At 47.7% G+C, this 26,966-nt stretch overlaps 1 protein-coding gene across 1 annotated transcript in view; it reads left to right on the top strand.

The window, feature by feature from the left end:
- Positions 1 to 26,966, top strand: part of Cfap46 (cilia and flagella associated protein 46) — an 89,931-nt gene that overhangs the window by 5,879 nt on the left and 57,086 nt on the right. The window contains exons 9-20 of the mRNA XM_008823157.3: positions 332 to 442; positions 4,409 to 4,508; positions 13,054 to 13,152; positions 13,769 to 13,959; positions 18,313 to 18,541; positions 18,773 to 18,893; positions 20,582 to 20,705; positions 21,348 to 21,478; positions 22,285 to 22,415; positions 23,562 to 23,695; positions 24,502 to 24,714; positions 25,487 to 25,652. Coding sequence (XP_008821379.2) covers positions 332 to 442; positions 4,409 to 4,508; positions 13,054 to 13,152; positions 13,769 to 13,959; positions 18,313 to 18,541; positions 18,773 to 18,893; positions 20,582 to 20,705; positions 21,348 to 21,478; positions 22,285 to 22,415; positions 23,562 to 23,695; positions 24,502 to 24,714; positions 25,487 to 25,652 — 1,750 coding nt within the window. The remainder of the gene's footprint in view (positions 1 to 331; positions 443 to 4,408; positions 4,509 to 13,053; positions 13,153 to 13,768; positions 13,960 to 18,312; positions 18,542 to 18,772; positions 18,894 to 20,581; positions 20,706 to 21,347; positions 21,479 to 22,284; positions 22,416 to 23,561; positions 23,696 to 24,501; positions 24,715 to 25,486; positions 25,653 to 26,966) is intronic.

The raw sequence follows: 26,966 nt of genomic DNA, 5'->3' as shown, positions 1-26,966 counted from the left end.
ATTTAAGAGTTTCCCTGACGGGGCTGGAGAGATGGCTCAGTGGTTAAGAGCACTGGCTGCTCTTACAGAGGACCCAGGTTTGAATCCCAGCACCCACATGGCAGCTAACAACCATCTGTAACTCCAGCTCCATTGGATCCAACACCCTCTTCTGTCCTCTGTGGCATTGCACAACACAGGTGCACTTACACACATGCAGATGTAACATTCATACACATTAAAAAAAAAAAGTAAATAAAAATTTAAAATATAAAAAAATAGTTTCCCTGAGAATAATTTCTAACAAATATGTCAGGATTTTTTGATTATTTAATGTTCAAATCAATTCTAGAAAATTGGATAAAAATGATTTACCAGAAGACATCGACCAAATTCTGAAGAAGACACATAAACATTTAAGTCATTACAATCACCAGCGCTCTCCTGCAATCAGAGAAGAAAAGTAAGTGTTATATGACAACTGTACAATATTCAGAAAGTATTAGAAAATGTGAACAGTATGAAAACAAGCAACTAGAATTAACCTAGCAAATGCCTGTGTCGGGGAGGATTTGGTACAGCTCCTCCTGGTGGTTGTCTCCAGAAATTTGTACTGCCTGGGAGTGCTCAGGGTCTGAAACTCCACATTGTACCTTAAAATCAAAGTTAACTTCTAATCACAATCATTTTCAAGTCACTACAGCACCTTACCTGCTTATTAGCTACACAGTTTGGAAGAATGTGTTTCTTTGATCACCTCCCAGGAGTTCATTTTAACTCTGAGCTTTCTGAGATCGCTGAATACTGCCAGAGGCTCCTGGACGAGGAGCTAATAGTGTTGAAGGAGAAGTAAGGATCTGGAATGTTCTCTCATAGAGGTAGAACAGGTTTGTTTCTTACCTCAGTGGCTGGCTGTCACCCTCAAGAGCACTTTGTATTTACTTGAGATGATGAGGTTGGAATTATCCCTATTTTTGCTTTTATTTCCAAGTCTATGATAACCAATGAAGTTTAATGTTCAACTATGTTTGGGGCCTTTAAACCATCTCTGAGAATTTGCCTTCTGAATTTCAGAGATTTTCTCTCTAAACCACATCGAATGTGTGAAACATTGTCTATGATAATTGTCTTGGCCACAGGGCTCCTCCATTTGACAGCCAGGGCGAGCACCAACTGCCCTCAATGCTCATTTGATCATTCACTTGTGGGGGAATGGCATGTTGAGTTTTGTAGTCAAGTTTTGTGTCCAAGTCTTAGCCCTCAGCCTACAGATGTGACCTTATTTGGAAGCAGGGTCTTTGCAGCTGTAAGTTCAGATGTGTTGTACTGAATGAAAGTGGAGGCCTTTTAAGAGGAGGAAAATTTAGTCATAGGGACATGCATAGAGGCCATGTGACAATAGAGACAGAGGATGCCAATCATGCTGGCCACAGCCAGAAGCTGGAAGAGCAAGGAGGGGTTCTCCACCGAGCCTTCCAATGGAGTGTGGCTTGAGGGACGCCTTGATTTGAGGGCTGGTGTTGGAAACTGTGAGACAGTTGTGTTTGTTGTTTTACACTACTCAGTCTATAGTACTTTGTTATGAGAACCCAGGAAACTGATCTAGAGCATGTATTATTAGTTGTCTGTGGCTATGTGACAAATGACCACGAGCTGCAGCTTCAAACAAGGTACATTTGTCATCTGGTTGCTGGTAAATGAACAGGGCAAGACTCCTGTTCATTTACCAGCAAGATGTTGGATGTTGGCTGTCTCCCTCTCTGGCAGCTGAGCCTTGAGGGGAGGGGGGTTCTCGGTTCACATGGCTGCTGACATGATTAGCTCCTTATGGCCTAAGAGCCATAGGACCTCTCTGTAGGTCAGCCTGACTTACCAGACACAGCCAGAGAGAACATCAACTGTCCCCAACAGTTAGAGCTGTGTGTGGCTCAGAGTAGGAGAGGCTTCCTCTTGCACACAGTGGTAGTGTATTGATTGTCACACCCTCCTCAGAGGGAGGGGTATGAAGGAGGGCCACATTTGAGGTCCTAAGGAGCCTGGAGCTGGACTGAGAACCAGAGCAAAGAGATCAAGAACTCCTCAATGACTGGGATCCTCACACTAGATCCTCTGCCAAGTTAGTAACAGCTCTCTGAGAGGAATGCAAGTGTTCACACACATGTGGGTTCACACACATGCGGGCACACATGTGTGCTTGTTCCTGGAAGGAAGGCCACCTCTGTCATCAGATTCTCCAAGCTGATCTAACAGAAGTCAGCCTCCAGCAGCCTGCCATCGCAGGTGGCATCTCAGGAGAGTGGGGGCCCCTTCTGAGCATACACTGCTTGCTCTCTTAGATAAGATTCCTAGAAATGGAGTTTCTGGGTGGTAGACATATATTGCAGAAGCTGCACAGGGCATGCACACAGGAAGCTTGCTTTCTACCCTCTTGATGACCTCTCTGATCCTGTCAGGTAAAAGTACTGTTGCTTGACTTTGTATCTCTGACCACAATGAAACTGGACATTTATTCATATATTCATGAGGACTTTTTCCTTTGATAGCTACATTTTCCTTTCTTTTATGTGATTTTTTAAAAGGAGAGAATAACCCGTTGTACAGCTGACTTGTAAGAGCTTTCCCATGCGGAGCTCTAAGCCCTTGGATGTCCTATATTTACAAACCATCTAGGTGATCATCTAGGCTTTTATAAATTTTTAATGTATTGAAATGTTACATTTCATACAAAAATAACATGAGAGATTAGAGAGATGGCTCAGTGTTCAGACACTGGCTGCTCTTGCAGTGGACCCGAATCCTATTCCCAGCACCCACATGGTGGCTAACAACCTTTTGTAACTCCAGTTCCAGGGATTTAACGCCCTCTTCTGACCTCTGAGGGCACTGTATGACAAAGGTGCACTTACATACATGCAGGCAATATACTCATATGCATAAAATTTTTTAAAAATTAGAAAATAACATGTTCTAACATTCATTCCCACTAATCCTGGAGTAGACACTGTCTTCGTTCCTTCACACACAGGAACTCAGCTACTTATTAGAGCCTGGGACAAGTGGAGTAAGTGGACAACTGGATGTTCAGAGGAGCTCACTGGCCTCCTTGCCTGATGGTTCCTGTACTGAACACCACACAGAGCATTCCCTACTTGTGAGACAGTGAAGAACTGTGCCTACCTCTGGTGCCTCTATGTGAACTTCTAGTTGCAGTGCACAGGGATCCCCCAAACACTTTGTGCCTAGGAGGACGCAGAAGTATTTCAAAGCTCCTTATGTGATCCACACTCCGACTCCTGGTTTACAGAAAACATGTTATAAGCAGCCTGAGTTGCAAGTCTTTCCTCACAACCCAGGAAGCCTCAGCGTTTTCAGATACCCCAGAGCCCTGCTGACACTTCTCCAGTTGGGCTTCTGTGTCTGGAATTCTGAGTTGAGAGAAAAGTAACATTTGTTTAAACCCAGAATGGCCTGAGGACCAGCTATTTGCCCTTTCCCAAGTTCTCTCTTCTTGGCCTGCGCACCAGGCCCAGAACTCAGGTGGGACAGAGAGACCAGAGGTTCTAAGGCCAGACCTTGGAAGTCTAGAGCCTGAGAAGGGAAGAGGAGGCAGAAGAAGAACCCTCCCCCTCCCTGAAGCTGCTTCCCACCTGGAGCAGCCCAACACCAAACAAACGGAAGAGGGTGCTGCCACGTGCAGTCACTGTGACTGTCTGGATGGGACCCTGACCTTACAAGGGCAGAGAAGATATTGGGCCTGACCCCCAGGAATAGATGGCACTATCTGGAGATACTTGGTGGTCACTGCTGGGAATGCTGCTGACATCCAATGTGTAGGAAGCAGGGATGCAGTGGCAGGATGGTTGATCAGGTGCATCAGGCCAGGAAGCTCTGAGCTATCTCCTGTAGGACCACAGCCTATCATAAGCCTTAAAACAGACAGTCTCTCCCATAAGGTTGTTCTTTTTCAAAGATATTTGGCCATTACAAACATACTTTAATGTAGATTTAGCACCACTTACAGAGCCCTGGATTGGTGACAGTAGATGCTATTGGTGACATCCCACAAGCTTGTCACAAGGGAAGAAGAGTCTGTGCTGTGTCTCTTTCCCCAAATGGTCCTTTAAAAACTGTACTCACAGGGTGGCTATTGATAGGGTCTCACTGGGCATCTGTATAAGGTGGCATTTGTGATAACTCTGTGTTGCCTTGGCCTGAAGACCTGGGTGGGGACGGTATGTCCAGCAGGGACAGAGGCAGCACTGCGTGGAACACTGGGCCCTGTAGCAGCTGAGGCAGGTCTCATAACTAGGTATGTCTTACTTTGTTCCTAGCTCCCGCCTCTGTTGAGGAACAGAGATTGGTATTACCTCTGCCAAGCATGCACTCCTGCCCCATGCTAAACCACCACCGGTTTGTTCCTTTCTTCCAGAATGCTTTTGCTTTTTGAATTAGCCCGCCTGTCTCTGACTTTGAAATGCGAGGGTGTGGCCTATGACTGCCTCTCAGACCTGAAGAAAATTGGAACCAAAGTAAGTGACTTAAGGACAACCAAGGTGGAGGCTGCTGGGCTGCAAAACAAGGTGTCAGTAGTGAAGGCCTACCCCTCTCAGACCTGAAGAAAATTGGAACCAAAGTAAGTGACTTAAGGACAACCATAGGTGGAGGCTGCTGGGCTGCAAAACAAGGTGTCAGTAGTGAAGGCCTACCTGTCCTAGAAGTGTGCCTCCGGCAAGGTTGCCTGGCTGGGTTCTGCTGTTCTGCACCTGCCCCTTTCTCCCATCTCTGTCACCAGCTCTGGCTTATGTTGTCACCATTTGTTTCTACAGCTCATATATGGGTTGTGTAATATTCCATAATAGTAGGGATGCATCCCTTGCTACCCTGACCCCTGGGACATTTAAATCATACTTAATTTTTGCTTATTTCATAAAGGGATATTAATGAACAGTTTGTGACTAAGTCAACCCTTCCTGTCTTTAGGGATTTTTCCATACTGTGAGCTCATTGACTTGGATTACCAGGGAATTGTCACTGTTACGATTCTCTCTTTCTCTTAGAATATTTTGTTATTTTTCTTTTATGTATGTAAGTGCACCTGTGTCATGTAATATCCCTGGAGATCAGAAGAGGGCATTGAAATCCCCTGGAACTGGAGTTACAGATGGTTGTTAGCCACCATGTGGGTGCTGGAAACTGAACCTGGGCCCTCTGCAACAGCAGTCAGTGCTCTTCACTTCCAAGCCATCTCTCTAGTCCCAGCTTAGTTAATTTAAAGGGCAATCGTGGTAACATCCCTGAATCAGAGACTCGGGAGAACTTATCTGACCTCGCCAACTCTTCTGAAATCAATCACATGATTAAGGTAAATCTGAGGTCCATTTTCAGAAGCAAATGAGAAAAAACAGTCTGAAAAGACTAAAGTGAAATGGGTATGTGCTTACAACTGTGGTTTCAAATCTGTATCAGCATGACAACGCCCTTTCAAAAACGCTTCCTTGGGTACAAACAAGCAGTAGTTCTGGACAGAAGCCGACGCTGCAGAGCGAAGCAGCCAGCGAGTAGCTCTGCTTGGATACACCCTCTCTGCATTGGCGATTCTATTTAAAAGTAAAAGGTTTATTAACCAATAAGCATGACTCTTACTAAAGTTAATTTTTGTGCCTGAATTAAGATGCTCAAAGTAAAGAAAAATATAGCCTTAGTTTGCATTTTAACTTTATACACGCTGTTTCCACAGAATGGAGCCTTCTCTCACCCTGAGTGCTGCTCCATCCAGGGATGAGGTTAGATGACAGTGTTTTTTAGGTAGGGTGGACCTTGTTTTGACCACCACTTTCTGCTGTCTTGATTGAGTACCTAGTGTGTTCACAATCCTAATTACCTGTGAGAGAGACCCCCAGCTGACCTTCAGGTGTTTGTTAACCAAATAAAACTACGTGGCAGAGCAGGCAAGCAGGGGCAGGTCAGGTTGCCAAAGGGAAATCAGGTGTGCATAAGGTTCCTGCAGCCACTGCCCACCTGCAAACCTCTCTGCTCACCTGCTGAAGCAGCCCCTGACAAACAAGTCCCACCTAGCCTCCCAGGCTCTGCCTTTCCTGATTGAAGCTGTGGTCTTTCTGGTAGCTCACCTTGATCTCATGCTCTGGTGTCTTTAACTCAAAGGCAGAGGAGGGTTGAGAGTACCGCACCTCTCAGTCTGCAGCACCATCTACCCTGGTCCCTGGTGTATTCCAGGCCTCCATTCTAATACGTCCAATGTTTGTCATTCTTATACATTCATCCTTGAGAACGGTGTCTTCATATTTTTGTTAGGAACTTTATAGGAAATGCTGAAGTAGCACATCAGTGTCAGTCGCTTTTCTGAATTTGGTACATACTTACTATTTTCTATTTGATACGTCCAATGTTTGTCATTCTTATACATTCATCCTTGAGAACGGTGTCTTTATATTTTTGGTTAGGAACTTTATAGGAAACGCTGAAGTAGCACATCAGTGTCAATCGCTTTTCCGAATTTGGTACATACTTACTATTTTCTATTTTCTCTGTTGATTTCTAAGAAAAACATTCTTAGTCTTTACCTATGAGAATGGATGTTTCAGTTTGGCACAGAATATCTACCATTTCTTATGCTCCTTGGTACATTCAGGCCAGACACTTTCCTGGTGAAGTCTTGCAAGAGTGCTTCACAATATGTTCATTGTTCATCTAGCCTCCTTGAGAATGGGGCACATTTGACTTGCTCCTCACTACCCCCACTCTTGGTATAGAGCCTGATGCCTAGGAAGTGCTCAGCAAGCATCTTCATCTTGCTGAGGGTGTATGGCCAGCTTTCAGGCCTGAAACTCCTTCCTTGTGTGGGCCTGCCGGGACCCATGGCTGAAAGTCTAAGAGCCAGGCCACTTCCAAGGTCTGCATGGAGACACACCCAAGAAGAAGAAGCAAGCTAAAAGCATCTGACATTTTAGTGAAGCAAACCCACAATTCTAGGAAGTTGTTCAGAAATGACTGGACTTTTCCAAGGGACGTCATATAAAGCATGCAGTAAGGCAGGGTTGGATTCCAACTTCTGGCCCAGATAGAGATAGAACAACATTGTCTTCAAACCCAAAGAAGCTAAAACCATACAAAATACAGGAAACTGTGATCTTCAAAGCGCTGGATAATGAAAGCAGAAAATGAAGGAAAGTGTGACAGGAGAGGCGGACACCGATAGAGCAGGTTCTGTGCCATCTGACTGCTTTTAAGGGAGCCAGGTGCATCCACTTTGTAGCTGGGGGGTGCGGTAGGGATAGGGCAGCTACAGGTCATGAGACAGAGGAGCAGGGAGGAGTGACAAGCACACAGAGCTGCCTTAACCCCCCAGCTGAGCATCAGTGAGGACATACGAACACTAAGACGCCACCTTGCTGGGGAAGAAGCTCTTCTGGGAAAGTCAGACAAGAGAGTTCTCTGCAGACACCATTCTGACAAGAATAGTTCCTGTTCCTACAGCCAGAGAACCTCAGAACTCAGGTCATGTGCTCAGAAGTGATGTGAAAATATCCCCAGGCTGCACCCTCTGACTGTGTATAACAAAGCTTAAGAGTAGGAATGAAGAATCAACCGATGACAAGGCCATTACACAGATGAACTCAAGCCAAAAAAAAATCTCAGCATGGATGGGGGACGAGCCATGAAGTCCCACTGCCCGCTGAGAAGCTGTTGGCAGTTGATGGCTTCCTGGGAGAGGGAACATCAGTTTTCTTCAGGGATGCGAGCCCCAAGAGGCTATCATGCTCCAGAAGATGGCCCTGAATGCATGCTCATATCAGCAGCGCTAAATAGATTCAATAGATCTCTTTTTTAACAATCACATGAGCCAGGTGTGGTGGCGCACGCCTTTAATCCCAGCACTTGGGAGGCAGAGGCAGGTGGCTCTTTGTGAGTTCAAGGCCAGCCTGGTCTACATAGTGAGTTCCAGGACAGCTGGGGCTACAGGGAGACCCTGTCTCAAAAAGACCAGAAAGAAAAAAAAATAACATGAAGTTGGGAGTTGAAAACTGTACTGTCTCAGAGGTAGAGGATCTGATCTGGTCATGCCTTAATGAGAGTAAATAAATGTAAATGGTCCCAAAGCCCAATTAAAGGCAAATGCTTTTGCAAAGGGGAAAAGAATGAATAAAACACCCAAGCTGAACTTGAACTTCTAAAGTTGAAAACTATACTGATGTTTTAAAAGGAAAGATTAGCAAACCTGAAGACACCATATGAAACACAAGAAGCAGTGAGAAAATTCAGAGCATCAGGGAGCCTGGGGCAGCTTCCAGCAGAGTGATAGATAGTGCCACGAATCCCCGAGGACAGGAGGGAAAAGGGGAGGATATGGAAGATATAATGGTCCAAATGTTAAACTTGACAAAGGGAGATCAGGCAGTGATGTTAGGAATGGCCAGCACACTTTAATGTGCCAGAATAGGGGCCTGGAGAGATGGTTCAGCTGGTTAAGAGCACTGGCTGCTCTTGCAGAGGACCCAGTTCCCAGCACCCATGTGGCAGCTAACAACTATCTGTAACTCCAGTTACAGGGGATCAGATGCCCTCTTCTGGCCTCTGCAGACATTGCATGCATGTCCTGGAGTATATACATACATGCAGGCAAGACAGTCATACACATAAAAATTAAGAAACCATAATAAAAACCAGTCAGCCTAAAAATCTACACCCTTAGAAACTGTCTTTCTTCTTCCCAAGAGTACAAAAGGAAACTCTAGGTAAGAGGGAGATGGTGTTTGACTAAGACCTGGGTCTGCACAGGACAGTGACAGCAGCAAAGATAACAAGGGTGCACTGTGGCAGGACAGCAGGAGAGAGCTGACATGTGTGCAGGTGTGACGTTACCATGGCAAGAAGACTGAAGGGGGCACCTGTGATACACGGATGGCACGCACTGTATTTCCAACCAGAGCAGCACCAAAGGATGTACAGCTAGTGAGCTGTCGGAGGAGATGGGAGGACTGGCAATGGAGCTCAGTCGGTAGAGCGCTTATCTGTCAGGTGTGAGCTCTGGGTTCTCTCTCTAGAAGAGACGGGAGGGAGAGGGAGAGAAAGAAAGATGGAGAGTGGAACAAGAATGGATAATCCAACAAGACTGAAGACAACAAAATGAAGAAAGGGTGGGACAGAGAGGAGTAAATGGTGCAGTGTCAGGATGAGCAGCAGATCTGATCCCTAGTCATGCTGTAATCACAGTCAAGCGTAAATGGCCCAGAGAGCCCAGTTAAAAGGCAGATATCACAACAGGAAAAAGACAGGTCCTAAACCCATGCTGCCTGCAAGAACGCCATGTGAGACACTGCAGACTTAGCTTCAGGGTGGGGAAGCCCAAGGTGCTCAAACTGGCACAGTGTACCTGCTAACACTAGTTGGGAGAAGCTGAAGTGACTGCATTTTCATTACACAGCATCTGATTTTTAAAATGCTGGTGATAGTCATTTCACAAGATGGAAGGGCTCAGCTAGTGGAGAAGAGGTAGCATTGTGCACCTACCAAGCACAGCACTTTAAAACAAATGAAGCAAATTGTTAGAACTGTGAGGGCAGACAGAGTTCAAAAGTAAAGCCAGCAATTTCAACATTCCACTCTGAATGATCATTAGCACAGGTAAACATAAAATATCTGTAAGGATATCAGTTAAGATATAAAAGACTTAGAAAGCCATCTTGGCCTATGGCAGCTGTTAAGCACCCTCCTACCCCACCCCCAGTGGCAGACTATACCATCTTCTCAGGTCACAGATTATTTACCACCATAGGCTATATTACAAGCTAAAAAAAATTACATAAATTTAAAGGTAAATTCAATTCTTATAAACTATTCACCGATCAGCATGGAATTAGATTTGAAGTCAACAATAGAAAGATGCTAAAAATCCCAAATACTAGGAAATAAAACTACACATTTGCAATTAACTCATTAGTCTAATAAAGGTTCAAAATGGAATTAGAAGATATTTTTAAGCTGAGTGAAAATGAAAACATACTATCAAAGTTCTTGGGATGTCTTTATCTTATATTTTTATATTATATTTTTATCTTATATTTTTTGTTAATTAACAAAAGATGATTTTGTTTTTCAATTTTATTTTTATTGATTTTTTGTGATTTTCAATTAACAATATACTTTGATGGTATCCAGCGTCCCTCCCTCATCCCCACCTCCCTCCACTTCCCCCCAGCTAACTTAATGCACTCATATGTAAAATATGGCCTATAGAGTCTGATTTGTGTCTCCAAATGTCCTTCATTGTGGGTCCCTTCCCTGGAAGACACTCTCTCTCCCTCACAGCAGCTATTAATTGCCAGGTTAGGTTGGGATTTCTTACCCATCTCATCACGTCAATACTGAGATTTTGTCTAGTTTGAGTTTGCATAGGACCTGTCCATGCTGTCACCATTGCTGAGTTCATATGAGCAACTGAGCAGCTGTCTGGAAGACTCTGTTTCCTTGTGATCATCCACGCTCTGGCTCTTACAATCTGCCTCCTCTTCTGCAATGATCCCCAAGCCCTGGGAGGCAGAGGTTTGAAATAAATATCCTATTCAAGGATAAGCACTCTGAAGCCTCTTGTTCTCCGAAACTTGGCCAATGATGGGTTTCTGTGTTGATCAACATCTATTACATAAGGAAACTTTTCTGGTGAGAGTTGAGAAATACATTCATCCTATGTGCAGAGGTTGCATTGAGGCTATGTCATTTAGGGTTAAGCATCTCAAAGACACTTATTCTCTGTATTTGACGAGTGCCGGAACTCTGTAATGGTCTCCATCCTGGTTAGTCAGGGCCAAGGCCCGGGGAGAGCTGTTGGGAACAGGATGGGCTAGTTCCTACAAGCTAACAGAGAAGGTCTGAGCTTTGGAACAGGGAGAACTGGAGATGGTCCCAAAGCAGCAGGTTGGCATGGTGGCAGTAGCCGGCTAACTCACACCCCCTAGTCAGGCATTCTCCAACAACCTCAGGAGAGGGGGCTAGGACTCAAGGAGAGCTGGCGGGAACAGGATGGGCTAGTTCTTACTAGCTAGCAGAGAAGCTATTTTATTTTATTGTATGTGGGGGTATGTGTATGTGCGTGTGGAGGCCAGAGGCTGTTAGGTGTCTTTTCATTTTCCATTTTATTTTTGAGGCAGGGTCTCTCACAGACCCTAGAGCTTGCTTTTTTTGGCTAGACTGGATGACCAATGAGCCCCAGGGATCTGTCTCTGCTCTGCCAACCCTAGGGTTAAAAGCTAGTACTACCATGCCCTGCTTTCACATGGTGCTGGGGACCCTAAGTCAGGTCCTCCTGCTCGCACAGTAAGCACTGTACCCACTGAGCCATCTGCTCAACCCCGTGGAATTTTTTGAAAGCAGAGTTTAGAAGCATCAGTGAGCTCAACTCCCATCTTGAACAAAAGGAAGAACGAGTGAAACCCAAAGTAAACAGAAGCATGGTGGACAGACACCAAAACGGGATTGAGTGGAAGCAACAGGGATCAATGAAACCGGCAGTGGCACATTCTTTGAGAAAATCGGTAGAATTGACAAACCCCCATGCTAGACCAATCAGGCACAAAAACTGACATGAGTTATTAGGAATTAGAGACAAGACATTACTACAGATTCTAGAGCTCTTAAAAAGCTATAAGAATATTGCAAACAACATTATGTCAATAAATTTGAGGCTATATGGATGGGTAAAAAAGGGAAATTTATACACAGATGAAAAGATGCTGAATGCTTTTAGCTGTGGTATTCGCCATGCACTCATGGGAGTGGCGGAATTAAGGGCTTACCCGTGCCAAATGTTGAGAATCTTTTGCACCTGCTGGAGAGAGTAAAAAATGTTGCACCCACTGGGGAAAACAGTTCGGTGATTTTGTAAAAAGTCAAGTACACACTTGCCATAAGATCCAGGCTTCTGGCTCTGAGGGACTGTGTGTAGCCAATGCAAAGGAAGCCCCGTGACCGTGTCATGAGACCACTTGTATGCAGCATTCAGCTTTGTTTGTACTGGCAGAAGACAGGTAGGAACAGAGAAGGGGATCAATGGGTGAACAGGTGAGAAAGGTGTACCTAATTGGTCTGGCATGGGGGTTGTCAATTCTGCCACCGAAATGTGGATGTTTTCCCATTAACCACATGGGAAATCAGCCCTCCTTCCCTATAGACTGAGGCTGGCTTCGGGAGCCAAGGGCAAAGTACCTCATGCCAAAACCTTGAACTTTTACTGCTTCATGTCAGGACTCCAGGCAGGAATGACATAAAATGTATTTTCTAAATTTTACAGTAGGTAGTTTGTCTGAAGCTGGTTTAACTATTTAAAAATTCAAGTCAGAGGTTGGTGAGATAGCTCAATTGAGTAAAGGTGTTTGCCTCCAAACTTGATGACCTGAGTTCGAGCCCTGAAACCCAGATGGTGGGAGGAGAGAACCAGCTCCTGCAAGTTGTCCCCTGACCCCCACATGTGCTGTGGCACATGCATTCCTGTACATACACAATCATGCACAATAACTCATAAACAAAATTCTAGCTGGGTGTGGTGGCACACACTTTTAATCCCAGCACTCAGGAGGAAGAGGCAGGTGGAGCTCTCTGAGTTCAAGGCTATCCTAGTCTACACAGTGAGTTCCAGGCCAGCCACCACCACCCCCCCCCACCAAATTAAAGTCAGGCGTGGTAGCTCATGTTGGTAATCTCAACATTTGGGAAGTTGAGACAGGAAAGCAGGCATAAATTCAAAGTTTCCCTGGACTACAGAGTGAGTTCCAGGGAATTCTGGGCTATAGAGTGAGACCCTATAGCAATTAATTAATTAAATTCAAGGTCAACTGAAATCAAGTGTTTTCTACCTAATAAAATGATTTTAAAATGTTTTCTTGCCTCTGTATCTTTTGGAGACATGTTACATTTTTCTCTGTTTTTTCACTCTGTTCTAATTGTCCTTTGTTGGTTTCTGCTGGGACATTTGAAGTGTTTCAAAGGGTCTTTGAGGCTGATGAATTGTGTGCTTGTGGTCGTTAACGACTTCATGATCACAAACTTCATCTGTACTGACAGGATCCTGGCAATCTGATTGAAATTGAATGTCTGGAGTGTGAATTAGAAGCTTTGAGACTTGAAAGTGAAGTTAAAATGTATCTCCGAGGAGCTGTTGAGGTAAAGTCTTAAACTGGAGTCAGAGCTCGCTGGTTGGGAGCTGCTCTGCAGGTCCAAGGGCCTGGGGAACACTGGACTGCTCTGAGGGCACTGTTTCAATGTGACAATGAGTTCCAAAGGCGGAGGAAGCCATGGGGATAAAGATGAGCATAGAACAAGTGGGGTCACTCTGGTGGGGTTCAAGGAAGACTGGGAGCATGGAGAGTCTGTTCCACTGGTTCTGAAACTACAGACTGAAGCCTTTCTGCTGGGAAGGGTACGTAACACAAACCAGACAGACACTCCTTGGGTGGTGAATGAATGTAAAGGATGTAGGCCCTAGTAAGTAGACTCAGTTAAGAAGTCTCACTTGTGTAAGAAACATAATGAACTATAGACATATCTAAGGCTTTCAGCAGAATGTCTCATATGGTACCAAATGCAGGACATCCTCAACAAATCAAGGCTCTGATCTATGGCTCAAGCCTGGAGTTAGCCTACACCTGCCCCCAGCCAACCTGATCCCTCTGGCTGACCATCATTGCTTTCAGCCCTGTCTTGCCATCCCCAGCACTGGCTTTTCCAGATGGTGACCATGACTGGCCTCCCAACTCAGCCACTCAATGTGCCCCTGCAGGACCAGCTGGACATCATAAAGAGGATAGATATAACCCTGCAGCAGGCCATCCGCCTGGGAGATCCCCGGGCCATCCATGTGCTGTGTACTGCACAGTGGAACACTTGTCTGCCCCTGCTACAGCACAGCCTGCGACACCACCTCCGAAAGCCACTGACCAGCATTGCTGAGGTCCTAGAGAAGGTGGACAGGTAGGCACCAATTGTCCTGTGTCCTCCTCAGGACACAGGACATGTGGGGGAGGGCCAGGGCCAAGCTTTTCAGTACTATAGGTGGGCAGAGCTCAGCTGCCGCTGTCCGCGTGGGTGCCTGTGCCTTCCCAGCTTCACCTGTGGAGTGAACAGAGTACTTAAGCCCAGCTTCACTTGCTTGGCTGACACCTTTCAGTCACCCAAGGCATTGTGTATTGAGAGTCCTTTCCTTTCCATGGCTCAGCTTTCCATAGTATAAACAGTCCTCACTCTATCTGCCAATGTATTGTGTTGGAGAGGGACTTGCAAATGTATCCTGATGCCCACTGTGGACATATGGTAGACAGGCTGACAACATTAGCCAGACACCCTCTTCCAAGTGTACGTCCCTTGGCTCATACCACACTGTGGGGTCCCTGTCACCCCATCTCACTAACATTTGCTTTTATTGATCCTTTAATTTCAGCTGTTTGATGGCTGTGTGCTGGTATTTCACGGTAGATGTTTTTCATTTCTCTGTGGCTGAACGAGCATCTTTCCTGTGCTGTTGACACTCACCTTTGTCTGCTTTGGTGATATGCCTGCTCATGACTTATGTATCTTCCAGCTCAACATCAAGGTCATGCTGGCTTTATAAAATGAGTTGTGCAGTATCTTCCTGAAATCACTTTCCAGAGGGTTAGTACAACTACATGCTATGTTTCCTGTAATCAGCAGCAAAGTCAACTAGGCCTGGGGGCGGCTGTGTCTGGTTTTGTCTCATGGGAAGGTCTTCAGTCTGAGAGTCTCTGAGCCTGGGCTGAAGGTTGAAGGTTGAGGAGCGAGCCCTTCTTCCCCCCACTCATTGTGTGTGTCATCATGCTCTGTAATTATGGGGCTTCTAGCCTCTGCTTCCTGGTTTTTGTCACTTACAACGTTCCCTGAGAGAGGAGCACTGCATGTCCCAGCCAGAATGTGGCGCTGACTCCTTCCCTCCACCCGGACAGATGCCCCCTTTATTAAGACCATATGTACACCTTGCCTGGCAATGTTGTTTGACACAGATCCTGAGTGCCTGCTCCCTGTGTCCCCTATTGTAGACTACATCTGTCTGTCCTTTAACTCTGACCCTACTTGTTTCTTTAGTGTACAAACACTTTCAAGTCTTGTCTTTCAGACTTAGGTGGTTGAGTTTTGCCTTTGTATCTAATGTGACCTGCCTTCTAGGTGGGCCATGTGGGCAAGCAGTTCAGATGCTCACCAATATGTTCTCCCCTCTTCATTCTGCTACTGCTTTCTCCCCTGCCTCCCCTAGAGCTGGCTGAATGTTCTAGAATTCTGTCTCTCCTCCATTGGCTTCTGGGCTTCTATATACGTATGTGGGAGATGGTTTCTCCAGGGTCATGCTGGGCTTCCTTCACCTCACACAGCCTACATGAAGCATCAGTCCTCTTCCCACTCTCAGAGGTGCCAACCCAGGGCCACTTGATACCACCTCATAGCCATGCTGTATTTACTGTTGGCAATCTTTCCTTTCTAGGAAAACTATGGCCTCTTTTGTTACCTCATCTTGCCAATGCCAGGATCTCCTCTTCCACAGACCAGAACATTCTCCAGCCCGGGGGTCACCTTCCCTCAGGAGCAGAATGCAATTAGTGGGCTCTCTCAGCTCTGCCGGTCTGCATTGATTTTGGAGAGTATTTTTGCTTGCTACTGGGTGCAGCCTTGGCAGATACTGTTCTTTCAACATGGTCTCTGTGGTCTCTGACAGAAAGTCAAGTGTGGTTCTGTGTGTGTCTTCTTTCCTCCTTTCTACGTTGAAGTTTGTATCTTTAATTTTTCATCATTTTATGTTATTCATAGGAGCCACTTAAAATTTTAATTCTGTGTGAGGTCTCTAAGATGCTCTGTATGTAAAATGACATTTTCACTAGACCTGGGGCGTTACTAGCTGTTGTTTCTTTGAATCCATTCATCCATTCTTCTGGGATACTGGCTGCAGACACGCAGAATGTGGGGTGCTTCTCAAAGCTCCTGGGGGCTGCTTAGACTGTTAACTCTTCTGTTCTGATCAGGCCCTTTGTGTAGACCTGTTCCAGGTTGGTGGTGTTCCTGGCTGCTCCCTCTGCTGTTACAGTCGGCCAGGACTATCTGCCTTTCAGTTACTACAGCTCCCGTGTCTAGTGTTCCCACTACCTGTTCACTCATTAATACTGTTTTTCCTTTGTAATATCTATAGTGTAATATCTGCTTTAATGGATTTATCTTCAAAGCCCAACAGCCAACCCATCTTTGTCCTGCCGAGGGGTCACACTCATCTGTCTCCTGGCATGTCTAATGACTTTTGACTTTGTCCTGACCACTGTATGTGGATCCTGTTGCATTTTTGTTTGTTTTGTTTAAAATAGGGTCTCACTATGCAGCACTGGCTGACTTTAAACTTGCTGTGTAAATCAGGTTGGCCTCAAATTAGTAATGATCCCCCTGCCACTGCTTCCTGAGTGCCATGATTATAGGCATGCACTACCATGTCTGGCTTGTTACCTTTTTGGAGAAGTGTTGGCTTTTGTTCTAGTGGGTAGTTGTTTTGTTCTAGTGGGATGTTGGCTGGTGGGCTTCAAATTACATAGGGTGTTCTACTTCTGGAGGTCCAAGGTGTTTTCTATACCCATCCCAGAGAGAAAGTGTCCTTGATGCAGGCTCTCCTACATCTCTATGAAGGCTAAGCTTTACGTTTTGTTACAGCAGAGCCTCAGAGGTCCCTGCTGCTTAGCTGCTCCATGCCCTGTCCACTGTATGCTCAGTTCAGGGGACATCATGCCCACCTGCTCTGCCCCTGCCAGGAGCCTATCACCAGTTCTCCCAGGGGTGGCAATCTCATGCTTCCCACCAGCAGTGCCTGGAAGCAGCTGCTCCCTTGTTTGGTCATTTTTCAGATGCTGTGGGTGGCAAAGTGGCCTGTTCACAATGACTTCATCATAGTTAGAAGTAGAGACAACTGTAGCCTTGCAGCTGTCTGCTCCGTCTGCAAGTCTATTGGCTGTGATGGTTTTTATTTCTGCCCCCTATGGGTGCCTTTCTATGAATGACTCTGCTGTCCAGCTGCAGGCAAGTTTCATGTGGGCCCCACATCTTGCCTACAGTGGATGTCATGGCACCCGGGCTTCTGCTCCTTTGGGTAACAGAGCTCCAGCCCCTGACACAGTAGGCTCACTCTGTTTCTCTATAGAACCTTATAACATTCCTAGTTTTCCCTGAGGTCATGAGGGTGTTATTTGAGAGTGTTGCTGCCGTTTTTATTTCTCCACCTTGGCAAAGAGTGAGTGGGTCCATGGTTCTTTAAAGAATCTCCATCCAGTAGTTATGGGTTGTTAGAGCTATGTCCTGTGGGCGTGCTCAGTGTGATCCATTTTGTACTATTGGCAAAGGTTTTTGGGTTTTTTTTTTACTCTTAAAAAAATTTATTGAGAATTTCATACATGCATATAAGGTGTTTTGATCAAATCCATGCCCACCCCTTCCCCTCCAACTCCTCCCGTATCTCCCCATCACTTTTTCCTGAACAACTTTGTGTACTCTTTGTTTTTGTTTTTGTTTTTTATGGGTTTTTTTGCTACTCTAACATTCCCCACTCTGAAGAGGTAACCCTAAAATCTTTTAGGGATTAGATAAGAGCTCCCAAATACTTTTGACTTTTTTGGCCTTTGCAAAAGTAAGAGGCCCAAGGACATTTTGACTTTTAGCCAAGAAACTGGCTACTTTTCTTTGGGGTCTTTTTACCCTAACTGCCTAACCAATTCCTACCTCCTGTTCTTATCACACCATCCTCTGAAGAGGTTACCCAGATTGCCAATGTCGGCAAAGGTTTTACTCAGATGCAAGGGCTTCCCTGGCATTTATTGGACCCCTGCCATAGTGACAAGGTATAACCAAGCCTCCTGAGTAGGAGGCCAGTGTTTGTCCAGTAGAGCAAAGATCATGAGACGAGGGACTGTGTAATACCCACCACATCACTGACACTGAGTGCCTTCCAGGAAAGGGGTGTCAGTGGACAGCCGGGTAGTGGTCGTATCTGTGTGGTCCTGGGACAGTCGGACCTGCCATTGTACATATGTCACAGTTCTCCACAGTTCTCAGCTGGGGTCCAATAACCAGTGCACTTGCTACATGAACTCTAAGGTCTCTGGTGGTCTATAGAGACCAGAACAACCCTACTCTCCCTTTGTGAGGTTTCAAGACAAGGCAGGAAAGAGACTGGAAAGCAGGACTCTGGGCAGCCATGGCTTTCTTTCTCTGTCTTCTGCTGGTGGCTGGACAGTCCCACAGGCTCACCAGCAACCAGCACAGCTTCCTCACACATGCCACTGTCTCTAGTCTCATGACCATGCTACGCTGCCAAGTTCACATGGAGTTGGCATACATTGAGCAAGATGAGGACCGGCTGGAGCCTGCCATGGAGCATCTGCAGAAAGCCATGAACCTGGACAGTCTAGGCCTCTACCAGGACAAGATCAAGATGGCCCTCAACCGGCTGCGCTTGTGCACTACGCTGTACCAGTCTCCTGAGCGTCCTGAGGATAAGGCCATGCTGGCCATTGAGCAGGTGCAGGCCCATTGTGGGGAGCAGTCTCCTAAGAAGATCTAAGAGAATCCTCAGGCAGAGAAGGACCTGAGGACCATGCAAATCCAATCATGAAGCCTAGGCTCAGCTTCCCAGGGTTCATAGCCAGAAAGCTATAGGAGGAACCACAAGGCAGCTTGGGAGTTCTCAGAAGTCCTAGGGGAGGGACTTCTTCAGACAATTTGTACACTACACTGCCTTTTCTGTCTGCAGGCAAAGAAAGCCATTCCAAAAGACAGCATCAGGAAGAAGCGGGCACTTCTGGTGAACGCAGGCCTGGCCCTTGCTCCTGACACCTTCCAGATTGTGCTGGACAGTGAGAACGAGGCCAAAGGTTAGCACTGAACTTGAACTCACTGGCCTTTTCATGACACACATTGTTAGTCTTGGGAGCCACCAGAGAGGGATTGTGTCTACATGTGGCTGTTAGCAGCAAAGTACCACAGCCAGGACTTAAGCAACAGGTATATTTCCTCGCTGTTCTGGAGGCTAGAAGTCTTGTGATGGAGATGTGGCAAGCTGGTCCCTACTGATGCCATCCTCCTTGGCTTCTAGGTGGTCATCTTCCCTAATGTCCTCACTGTCTTCCCTACATGTCTGTCTCGGTGTCCTTTTTCTAGATTGCTTTCTATCGCAGTGATAAAACGGGCTGGAGAGATGGCTCAGTGGTTAAGAGCACTGGCTGCTTTTGTAGAGGACCTGGGTTGAGTTTCCAGCACTCACATGGCAGCTAACAACCACCTGTAACTCCAGTGCCAGGGGCTCCAACACCTTCTTCTGACCTCCATGGACATTGCATGATACAAGTGTCCTTGCAGGCAATGCACTCATACACATGAAATACAAATAATAAAAAACATTGTGACCAATAACAACTAGGCATAGAGAGGGTTTATTGGGGTTATACTTGTATATCACAGTCCATCACTGAGAAAAGTCATGGCAGGAACTCAAGGCAGGAACATGGAAGCGGGAACTGAAGCATGGACCCCAGAGAACAATGGTTACTGGTTCAGGCCTGGGCTCAGGCTGCTTTCTCATACAGCCCAGGACCACCTGTCCAGGGGGGTCACCATCCACAGAAGGATGGACCCTCCCACATCATTCAACAATCAAGAAAATGCCTCACAGACATACCCACGGGTCAATCCAATAGTGGTAATTCCCCAACTGAGGCTCCCTCTTCCCAAGTATGTCAAGTTGACAACCAAAGCCAACCGTAACAATCTCCTCTTATATGGATGCAATCATATTGAACAGGGCCACCCAATGGCCTCTTCAACCTTATCACATATCCAGACCCTGTCTCCAAACAAGGCAGGACTTGGAAACAGTGTGTCTAGGGACAAAACTCACCTGAGGCACAATGGGGTAGTCCTGGAATATTCTTTGGATCAAACCTGGCTAGACTCCACTCACCTGGGTCACTTACCTTGTCTCCAGGGTACAACACAGGACTGCACTATCCCCTAGCTGTGGCTACTGAATCCAGATTTTGGAGACAAACCAGCAGCTTTGGCTGTACAGGCAGCCTGTCCTTCCCTGAAACTGCAGGCAGGTCTGAGATAGTGGGGCACCCTCTTGCAACCCCCTCCAGCTCAGCTCTGACACAAGGTGTCACAGTGACTTGAGCCTGGGAGATGACAGTCTGAAATAGAGTTGACTGTGGTCCATGTCATGGATCCAAGACCAGGGACAAGAGAAAGCGGGATGGGGTCATGGCCCTGTGCTAAGGTTGGTGCTCCTGGGAAGTGGTCCTTCTGCTCAGGAGCTGTCTGCCATCTGTCTGTCTATCTGTCTGTCTGTCTTGCTCCATCATTTCCTTTTGCTTTATAATTTCTCTGGTTTCATTTTGACCCTCATTAAATCTGAGCAGCTGTCAATCTGGCCTAGGTGTGGATGGTGGGTGCTGTCTTGGGGGGCCAGGATGAGAATGGGTCAGAGGCCTGGTGCTGAACTGAAGCAGACTGCCTCTGAGAGATGGAGGCACACCCCAACTTGGCTTCTGTTTTCGGCTTTCAGTTCCTACTGGGAAAATCAAGGGCCGATTCAGCTCCCTCTGTGCCAAGGCTCAACACCACATTCTCAGCGTGGACAAAGCTGCTGGGCACCTGCAGCACCTGGGAAGTGAGAATGACAAAGAGAGGTGAGCCAGAAGGAGGAACAGAGAAGTAAAGCAAAGCTGGCAAGGGGGCCTTTTGGCTGAGACCTTCATCTAGGCTCTAAGCTCATGGCTGCCTGGGACCAGCAGGCCAGTGTCTCTGTGTCCACACCCTGGGGGGTCTGACCCTGTGAGAGACAGCAAGCCACAGCTGCTCCATGTGTATCCCCTGTGCTGAGGATGTGACTTTCTCCTGTGGAAAAACTGAGCCAGCTATCAGGACACACTGACCAGGACACCACAGGAGTCTTTGCTCCAGGGACACCTGCCCCATACCACATGCAGGGGAATGGATTATGTAGGGGCATTTCTCCCTGTCAAAGGACCAGGAGTGTCACTCACATTAGGGGCAGGGCAGCTGCGTGTGACCTCAGGACAGCTCTAGCCCTGACTTCTGGGCCCTGACTCAAGTTATCTCCAGTCCTGACCACTTGTCCTGACCTTTGTGTCACCCCACAACCAGGGTTGTCCTTCTGCCTCACACCTCCAGTTAGTTATTCCTCTGTGTCTCAATTCACTCTTTGAAACCTGGGAACTATAGGTCAAGCCGTTCCCCTGGAGCAGTCCTTCCAAGTTTTCTAACTTTGCCTCTTCTTCCTTTTTTGCCACCTGGATCTTGGTGAGCAGAATTGTGCTTTGGACCGAGCTGGCCAAGGTTGCCCGGAAACAGGGTGTGTGGGATGTCTGTCGCACAGCAAGCCGCTTCTGCCTCCTGTACGACAACATCAAGTCCAGAAAGACTGAGAAGCAAAAGCAAGGTATGCACCCCCACACTGTGTCTACCCTGCACGTGGGTGAGCTGAGCTTCGGGGCTTCCCACACTTCTGGTGGCTGTGAAGTCACAGCACCGCCGAGCCAGCAGGTCCCACCAAGGGACACCAAGCGGAGGCTGCAGCTCAAGCTGACAGTCACCTCCTGGAAGGGCACTGGTCACACATTTGGGTTTAGTGGAGTCTTCACACAGAGGGCAGCATTTCTGAGTGCATATGTGGTGATATCTGTGGGCTCCACACCGACAGGCTCAGTCACTGAGGTTTGAAAATACAACCAAAACAAGCATCTATGACAAGCATGCACAGCCCGCTTCCTGGTTGTTATTCCCTAAGCATTGCTCTCTTAGCAGCAGTCCACACAGTGTATACATTACAGTCAGTGTTACAGTCAGCTAGAGACAATTTAAAGCTGGAGGGCAGATCATGTGGGCCATGGAACCATTTTGTAGAATGGACTGAGTACTGAGGGCCTCCATATCCCTGGAGTTCCTGAAGTCAGTCCCTGGCAAGACTTAGTAATGGGTGCACTTAGAGCTGACTAATAATGATAATGATGTTAAGAATATAAGGTTACAGCCACCCATTCAGGGCCACTTCAGTCTGCCAGTGTGCCTGCTTGCTACAGGGACCATCATCACATTGAGACCCCTGCCCATGCTTCTTCCAGGTCTCCTCCATCCTACAAGGACCTGGGCAGAAGCTCAGTCAGGGGGTTGAGGGGTTGAGGGGGGGATTGCTATGGATTTGTTTGCCAGAAAAGAGGCCATCTTTCCCCACTGCTATTCCCTCAGGAAGGAGGAAGAGAGGCTTCGAGGATTCTGTGCATGATGGATTCGGGGGCCCCTCTGAAATGTTCTTGTTGAGGCAAATGTCACCTGACCTGCTGCGGAAGATAGCGGAGGTGGGGTTCATCAATGCCGAGGTGCGTCACAAGGGTCTCTCTTGTCAGTGTCAGTGTCAGTGTCAGTGTGGCCATTAACATACCAGAGAGATTTGTTGTCGGGCTCAGCTCTGCACATGCCCACCCATGCTAAACTGTATGCTAGGGAAGAGAAATATCAGTTATTGGAAGATTGCAAGAGAAAAGTGCCAATTGAAATGCATTGTGGTATGCGTTGGTGTAAACTTTTTGTGGGAAATAATTTCCAAATTCTGAGTACAGAGCTACATAGATTGAGAAGGTTGTCATCATTCTATTTAGGGATTGAAATTGGAGCCAACTTTGGAAGCTCTTGAAGGAGATGTAATCTCTGCTGTTTGCCTCTGTGGGCCCAGCAGAGGCTTAGGCTGGATCTTGGCCACAGCTACAGCAAACCTGCTCCCTTGCAGATGAGGACACTGAGACCCAGTGTTGGCCCTGCCCAACGCTAACCAGATGTACTGTGACCCAGCTGCATCCAAAGCCCTTGAGTGTGAATGCTCAGCCCTGTACCTGAATCAATGCCAGAGGTGACAGTGGTGATCTGTTGTACCTTCAGAATCCTTGCAGCCACACAGGTCTTTCCCTTCGTCTCACTCAGTGGGCACAAGGCAGAGGATGGGGCACTCACTAGCTTAACCCACGAGAGTGTCTAGAGACACAGCAAGACCAGAAATGACCCCTGTGCTCAGGGAGGAACTGCCAGATGGCAGGGTCTGAGAGTCAACCGAAGGAGACTGGTGGCTGAGATTGACTGACCTGGGGTTTCCCCAGTGGGGATCTTGCCTAGCCCACTTCTTCCTAGGCCCCTCTTCCTACCAGGAAGGCCTCACAGCCTCGGATAGTGCAGAGCAGGTTTGGGAGGCTGCAAGGAGATGATCCCTGGAGAACATGAAGACTGTTCTGCTTACCTGCCAAGAGGTGATGAGTGTGGACCGCTTTTGAGATGGGTCTTCTCTTCCCATGAGGTGTGAAGTGACAAGCTGTTGAGGCAGGCAGAGTCTGCGGGTCCAGTCTGTGCTCTCTCCACTTAAGTGTTTGGCTTTTTCAAAAGCAGAGCTTCAAGAATGGGGTTAGGCTGTGTGTGTTCCCAGAATGGGGTTAGGCTGTGTGTTTCCATGACCTCTCTGGCTATGTGCTTCCTCACAGGCCACTGTCCACTTGCTGCGCTCAGAAGGTGTGGAACTGAATGACCAGGCCATTCCCCCTGAGGACTTGAGCCAGCACCCAGCTGGCTATGTGCCTGAACCCCCAGAAACCAATGCTGAGTGGATCACTTACAGGTTGGCAGGGGTCCCAGACACTATGTAAACAAAAGATTGGAACAGCTGCCTCTCTTGCCCAGGCCTGGTGTCCCAGCTGTGGATGACGTAGGGTATACATGCCAGGGCCCAGGCTGTTTTCAGCCACAAGGTAAAAGTAACTTAGACAAGTCAAAAAAATTGTAAAACAAAATAGGGAAAACATGCAACAGAGACTTCAGCATCTCACAAAATCTAAAATCCCACTTGGCCCTTGACAGGAAGAACTTGCCCGCCTGGGCTGGTTGGGGAGAGCTGCCGCTGTCCTACCTACTGTGCTAAGTGACTACATTGCTCTGCCCTAGGTACCCAGCAGCCTGTGTGTGCTGGGGATAGGTACAGCTTCAGAATGGCTAGTAGCCAAGGGGTAAGGGCAGCCACAGGGGTGACAGGAGGTGGCCTGAACAAGGCCTTAGGCCAGCAGCTCCTCCTCAGAGCAAGGAGCAGCAGGGCTTGTGAGACCTCACACCATGGTAGCAGCAAGAAGCAGCTTCCAGTATCCAGATGGGAGGCAAGGACAGATTGGCACAGCCTGGGGATATGGCAAGGGCTGGCTAGGCCCAGGTGGGATCAGGGGCCTTTGTAGATGGTTGCATAGAGGGAACAGGACCAAGAAAGTCCCTATAGAGTCCGTCTGAATTCCTGGGCTATACAGAGAGCCTGGAACACCCTTCAGGCCTGAACAAGGTTGTCCAGGAGCACCCACACTTGCACCTGCAGTGATGTGTGAGAAGGAGAGGGTGGGGGACTGGGTGTCAATCTGACTGCTGCATGGTGTATTCTTATAGAACCTGGATAGAAAGCCTGTCGCAGTATGCCATGAGCAACTGGCTGCGTTCTGCAGAAATTGGGCAAGAGCTAGGAGAAACCTGGATCGTGCAGAATGCAGTGGTCTACGTCCTGAACCACAACCGTCATCTCATCTTGGCTGGTCGGCAGAAGGAGCTGGTGGATTCTCTGTACCACCTCTTGAACACCATCAAGGCCACTGGACACAATGGGTGGGTATGGGTACCACATCTCTTCACGGGCATGGAGTCATGACACTCACAAGCTCACAGGCTTGTTCACGGAAAGGGCAATGGGTCTACAGGGAGACTAAGAGATGGGGCTAGGGCCTGTGCTCAGAGGACACAGCCGGATAGCCCAGGAGTCTTGCACTTGTGCTGCCCCTGCTGGTACTGCTTCAAGCCACTGCAGAGAAGTCTGCTGAGGCCCAGTCACTTGTGTCAAGTGGTGCCTTGGTCATCTCGCCTTGGGCTTGGGTTGGGGCAGGTTGGAAATCCATAACTATCTGCCTCTTCTCTCTAGATGGATGAGAACTTAGACTAATGTTTTGCCAACAGAAATTAGAAATCTAAAAGCATCAAGTTGGGTTGGGTCAAAGTTTTATCCAAGATTAATATTTAATTTATTTTTTGTTGGTTGGAACAATAAGTTTTTATTGCACCCAATAATAATCAGGATGCTGGAATGAGTTAGAGAGTGGCAGTAGAGCCAGGGTGGTGTCACAAACCTGAAATTCCTGCATTCAGGACACTGAGGCCAGAGGATAGAGTGTTTTGGTCAGCCTGGACCACATAGTGGGACCGTGTTTTAAAAACCAAACCCAACAAAGCCAGAGAACACAGCAACATGTGCATTATGACTATAAAGGAAATGGATGGTGAAAAGAGTAACTGCTCGGCCTTCTCACAAGTGGTGCTGCGGGATTCTGCACATGGCCGACTCCTGCCCTGCCCCAGCTCTCACAACGCTCATGTTGTCCTCCAGGGACTCGGTCATGCTAGCCACGCTCTGCAGTGCCCTGGCTCGAGGCCTGATCATCAGCTGGATTCCCACCCAGACACCTGAAAAGTTGAAAAAAAATGTACGCCCAAACCTCGTTCATGCTCCCCTGGAGTCGGTAGCCATGTCTGAGATCAGAGCAGCAGTGGAGGTTTGACCATCCTGAAGCCTGGGGGAGGGGAAGCGGGGGGGGCATGAGGCATGGGGCATGGAACAGGGACGTGGGAGGGCTCACTGCCTGGATACAGACAGCCATGGAGAGGGCCAGAGGAAGCATGGTGTCCTGGGCACACATGGGCTGGCCAGTGAGGAAGGTTGGGGAGGGACAGCTGCCTAGACATGGTAGGGATGGTGAGAAAGCCTAGGGTAGAGACAGTCACCTAGATGCAGAGGGGTGGGAGCAGAGTGGGTACCTAGATGCAGAGGGGTGGGAGCAGAGTGGGTACCCAGCAGACCTGAGAGCAAAATATGGAAGCTTCTGAAGGTTCCTGGCAAGACAGGGAAGAGCTGCTCTGTGGGATGGGGAGGAGGGGGATGGCAGAGATGGCTAGGAGGTAAGGCCAGCTGGGAAGTGAGGGTAGAGAGGGGCCTGAGACACTGGCATCTGGGATGGCCAAGAGGCCGCCAGCTGGATTGGGGCCTCCACTTTTACTCTTTCCAGGGCAGAGAACAGAGTATAGAGCTAGGCGGGGACAGTTCCTGTGACACTGGGAATGGACACCTGCTGCTTGTGAACACAAATGCATCAGCCAATAAAATGTCAACACCCAGTGAAGGACTTGCCCTATGAAGTTTATCTCCCAATAAAAGTGGATTTTATTGTGGTGATCCACACTGCAGGAGGAAAACAATGTTCTTGTTTATGGAGGCCCTGAACATTCTGTATTCTACCAGCCAATCTGACTCAAAAGAGTATTTTTAAATGTGGGAGGAAAACTGCTTCCACCTGAGTCTGGGTCTGTCAGAGCCACTGCAGAAGCATGTGGGACTTGGGTGCCTATGGGAAAAGAAGAGAGAAGGCAGGGGGTACATGGCACACTCAAATGTCCACACCCAAATAGACAGATGAGGTCAACAAGCCAGCCCTTTGCCAAACATGTCAAAGTCCCTTCTGGTACCTGGGCAGGGCAGGGCAGGGCCTGTACCTGTGCCTGTGGCCACTGAAGATGCCTAGCAGAGAGTTCTGGGGATCAGTATGTGCAGAGATCAGAGTCAGGAGAAGGCTATGCTTCCTTAGGGCCACGTGAGGACTGCAACCTGGGCTAGGCTCCCAGTGGGGCTGGAAGAGAGGGAGGTGAGCACAGTCCAGCCTGGAGAGGTCACATCAGGGTTCAGGTCTGCATTCCCAGATGAGATGAAGGAGCCAAGCAGGGGGTCTGCAGGAAAGATCCCATGCTGGAAAAAGAGGCAGATGAGGAAGGGAAGGGGCTGGTGTGGCCATGGATGTGGACAGAGGGAAGAACTT

The sequence above is a fragment of the Nannospalax galili genome, unplaced genomic scaffold (genome assembly GCF_000622305.1).
Source record: "Nannospalax galili isolate Female #2095 unplaced genomic scaffold, S.galili_v1.0 scaffold49, whole genome shotgun sequence".
In the NCBI taxonomy this organism is placed as follows: Eukaryota; Metazoa; Chordata; class Mammalia; order Rodentia; family Spalacidae; genus Nannospalax; species Nannospalax galili.
This window is presented reverse-complemented; position numbering and strand designations above follow the sequence as displayed.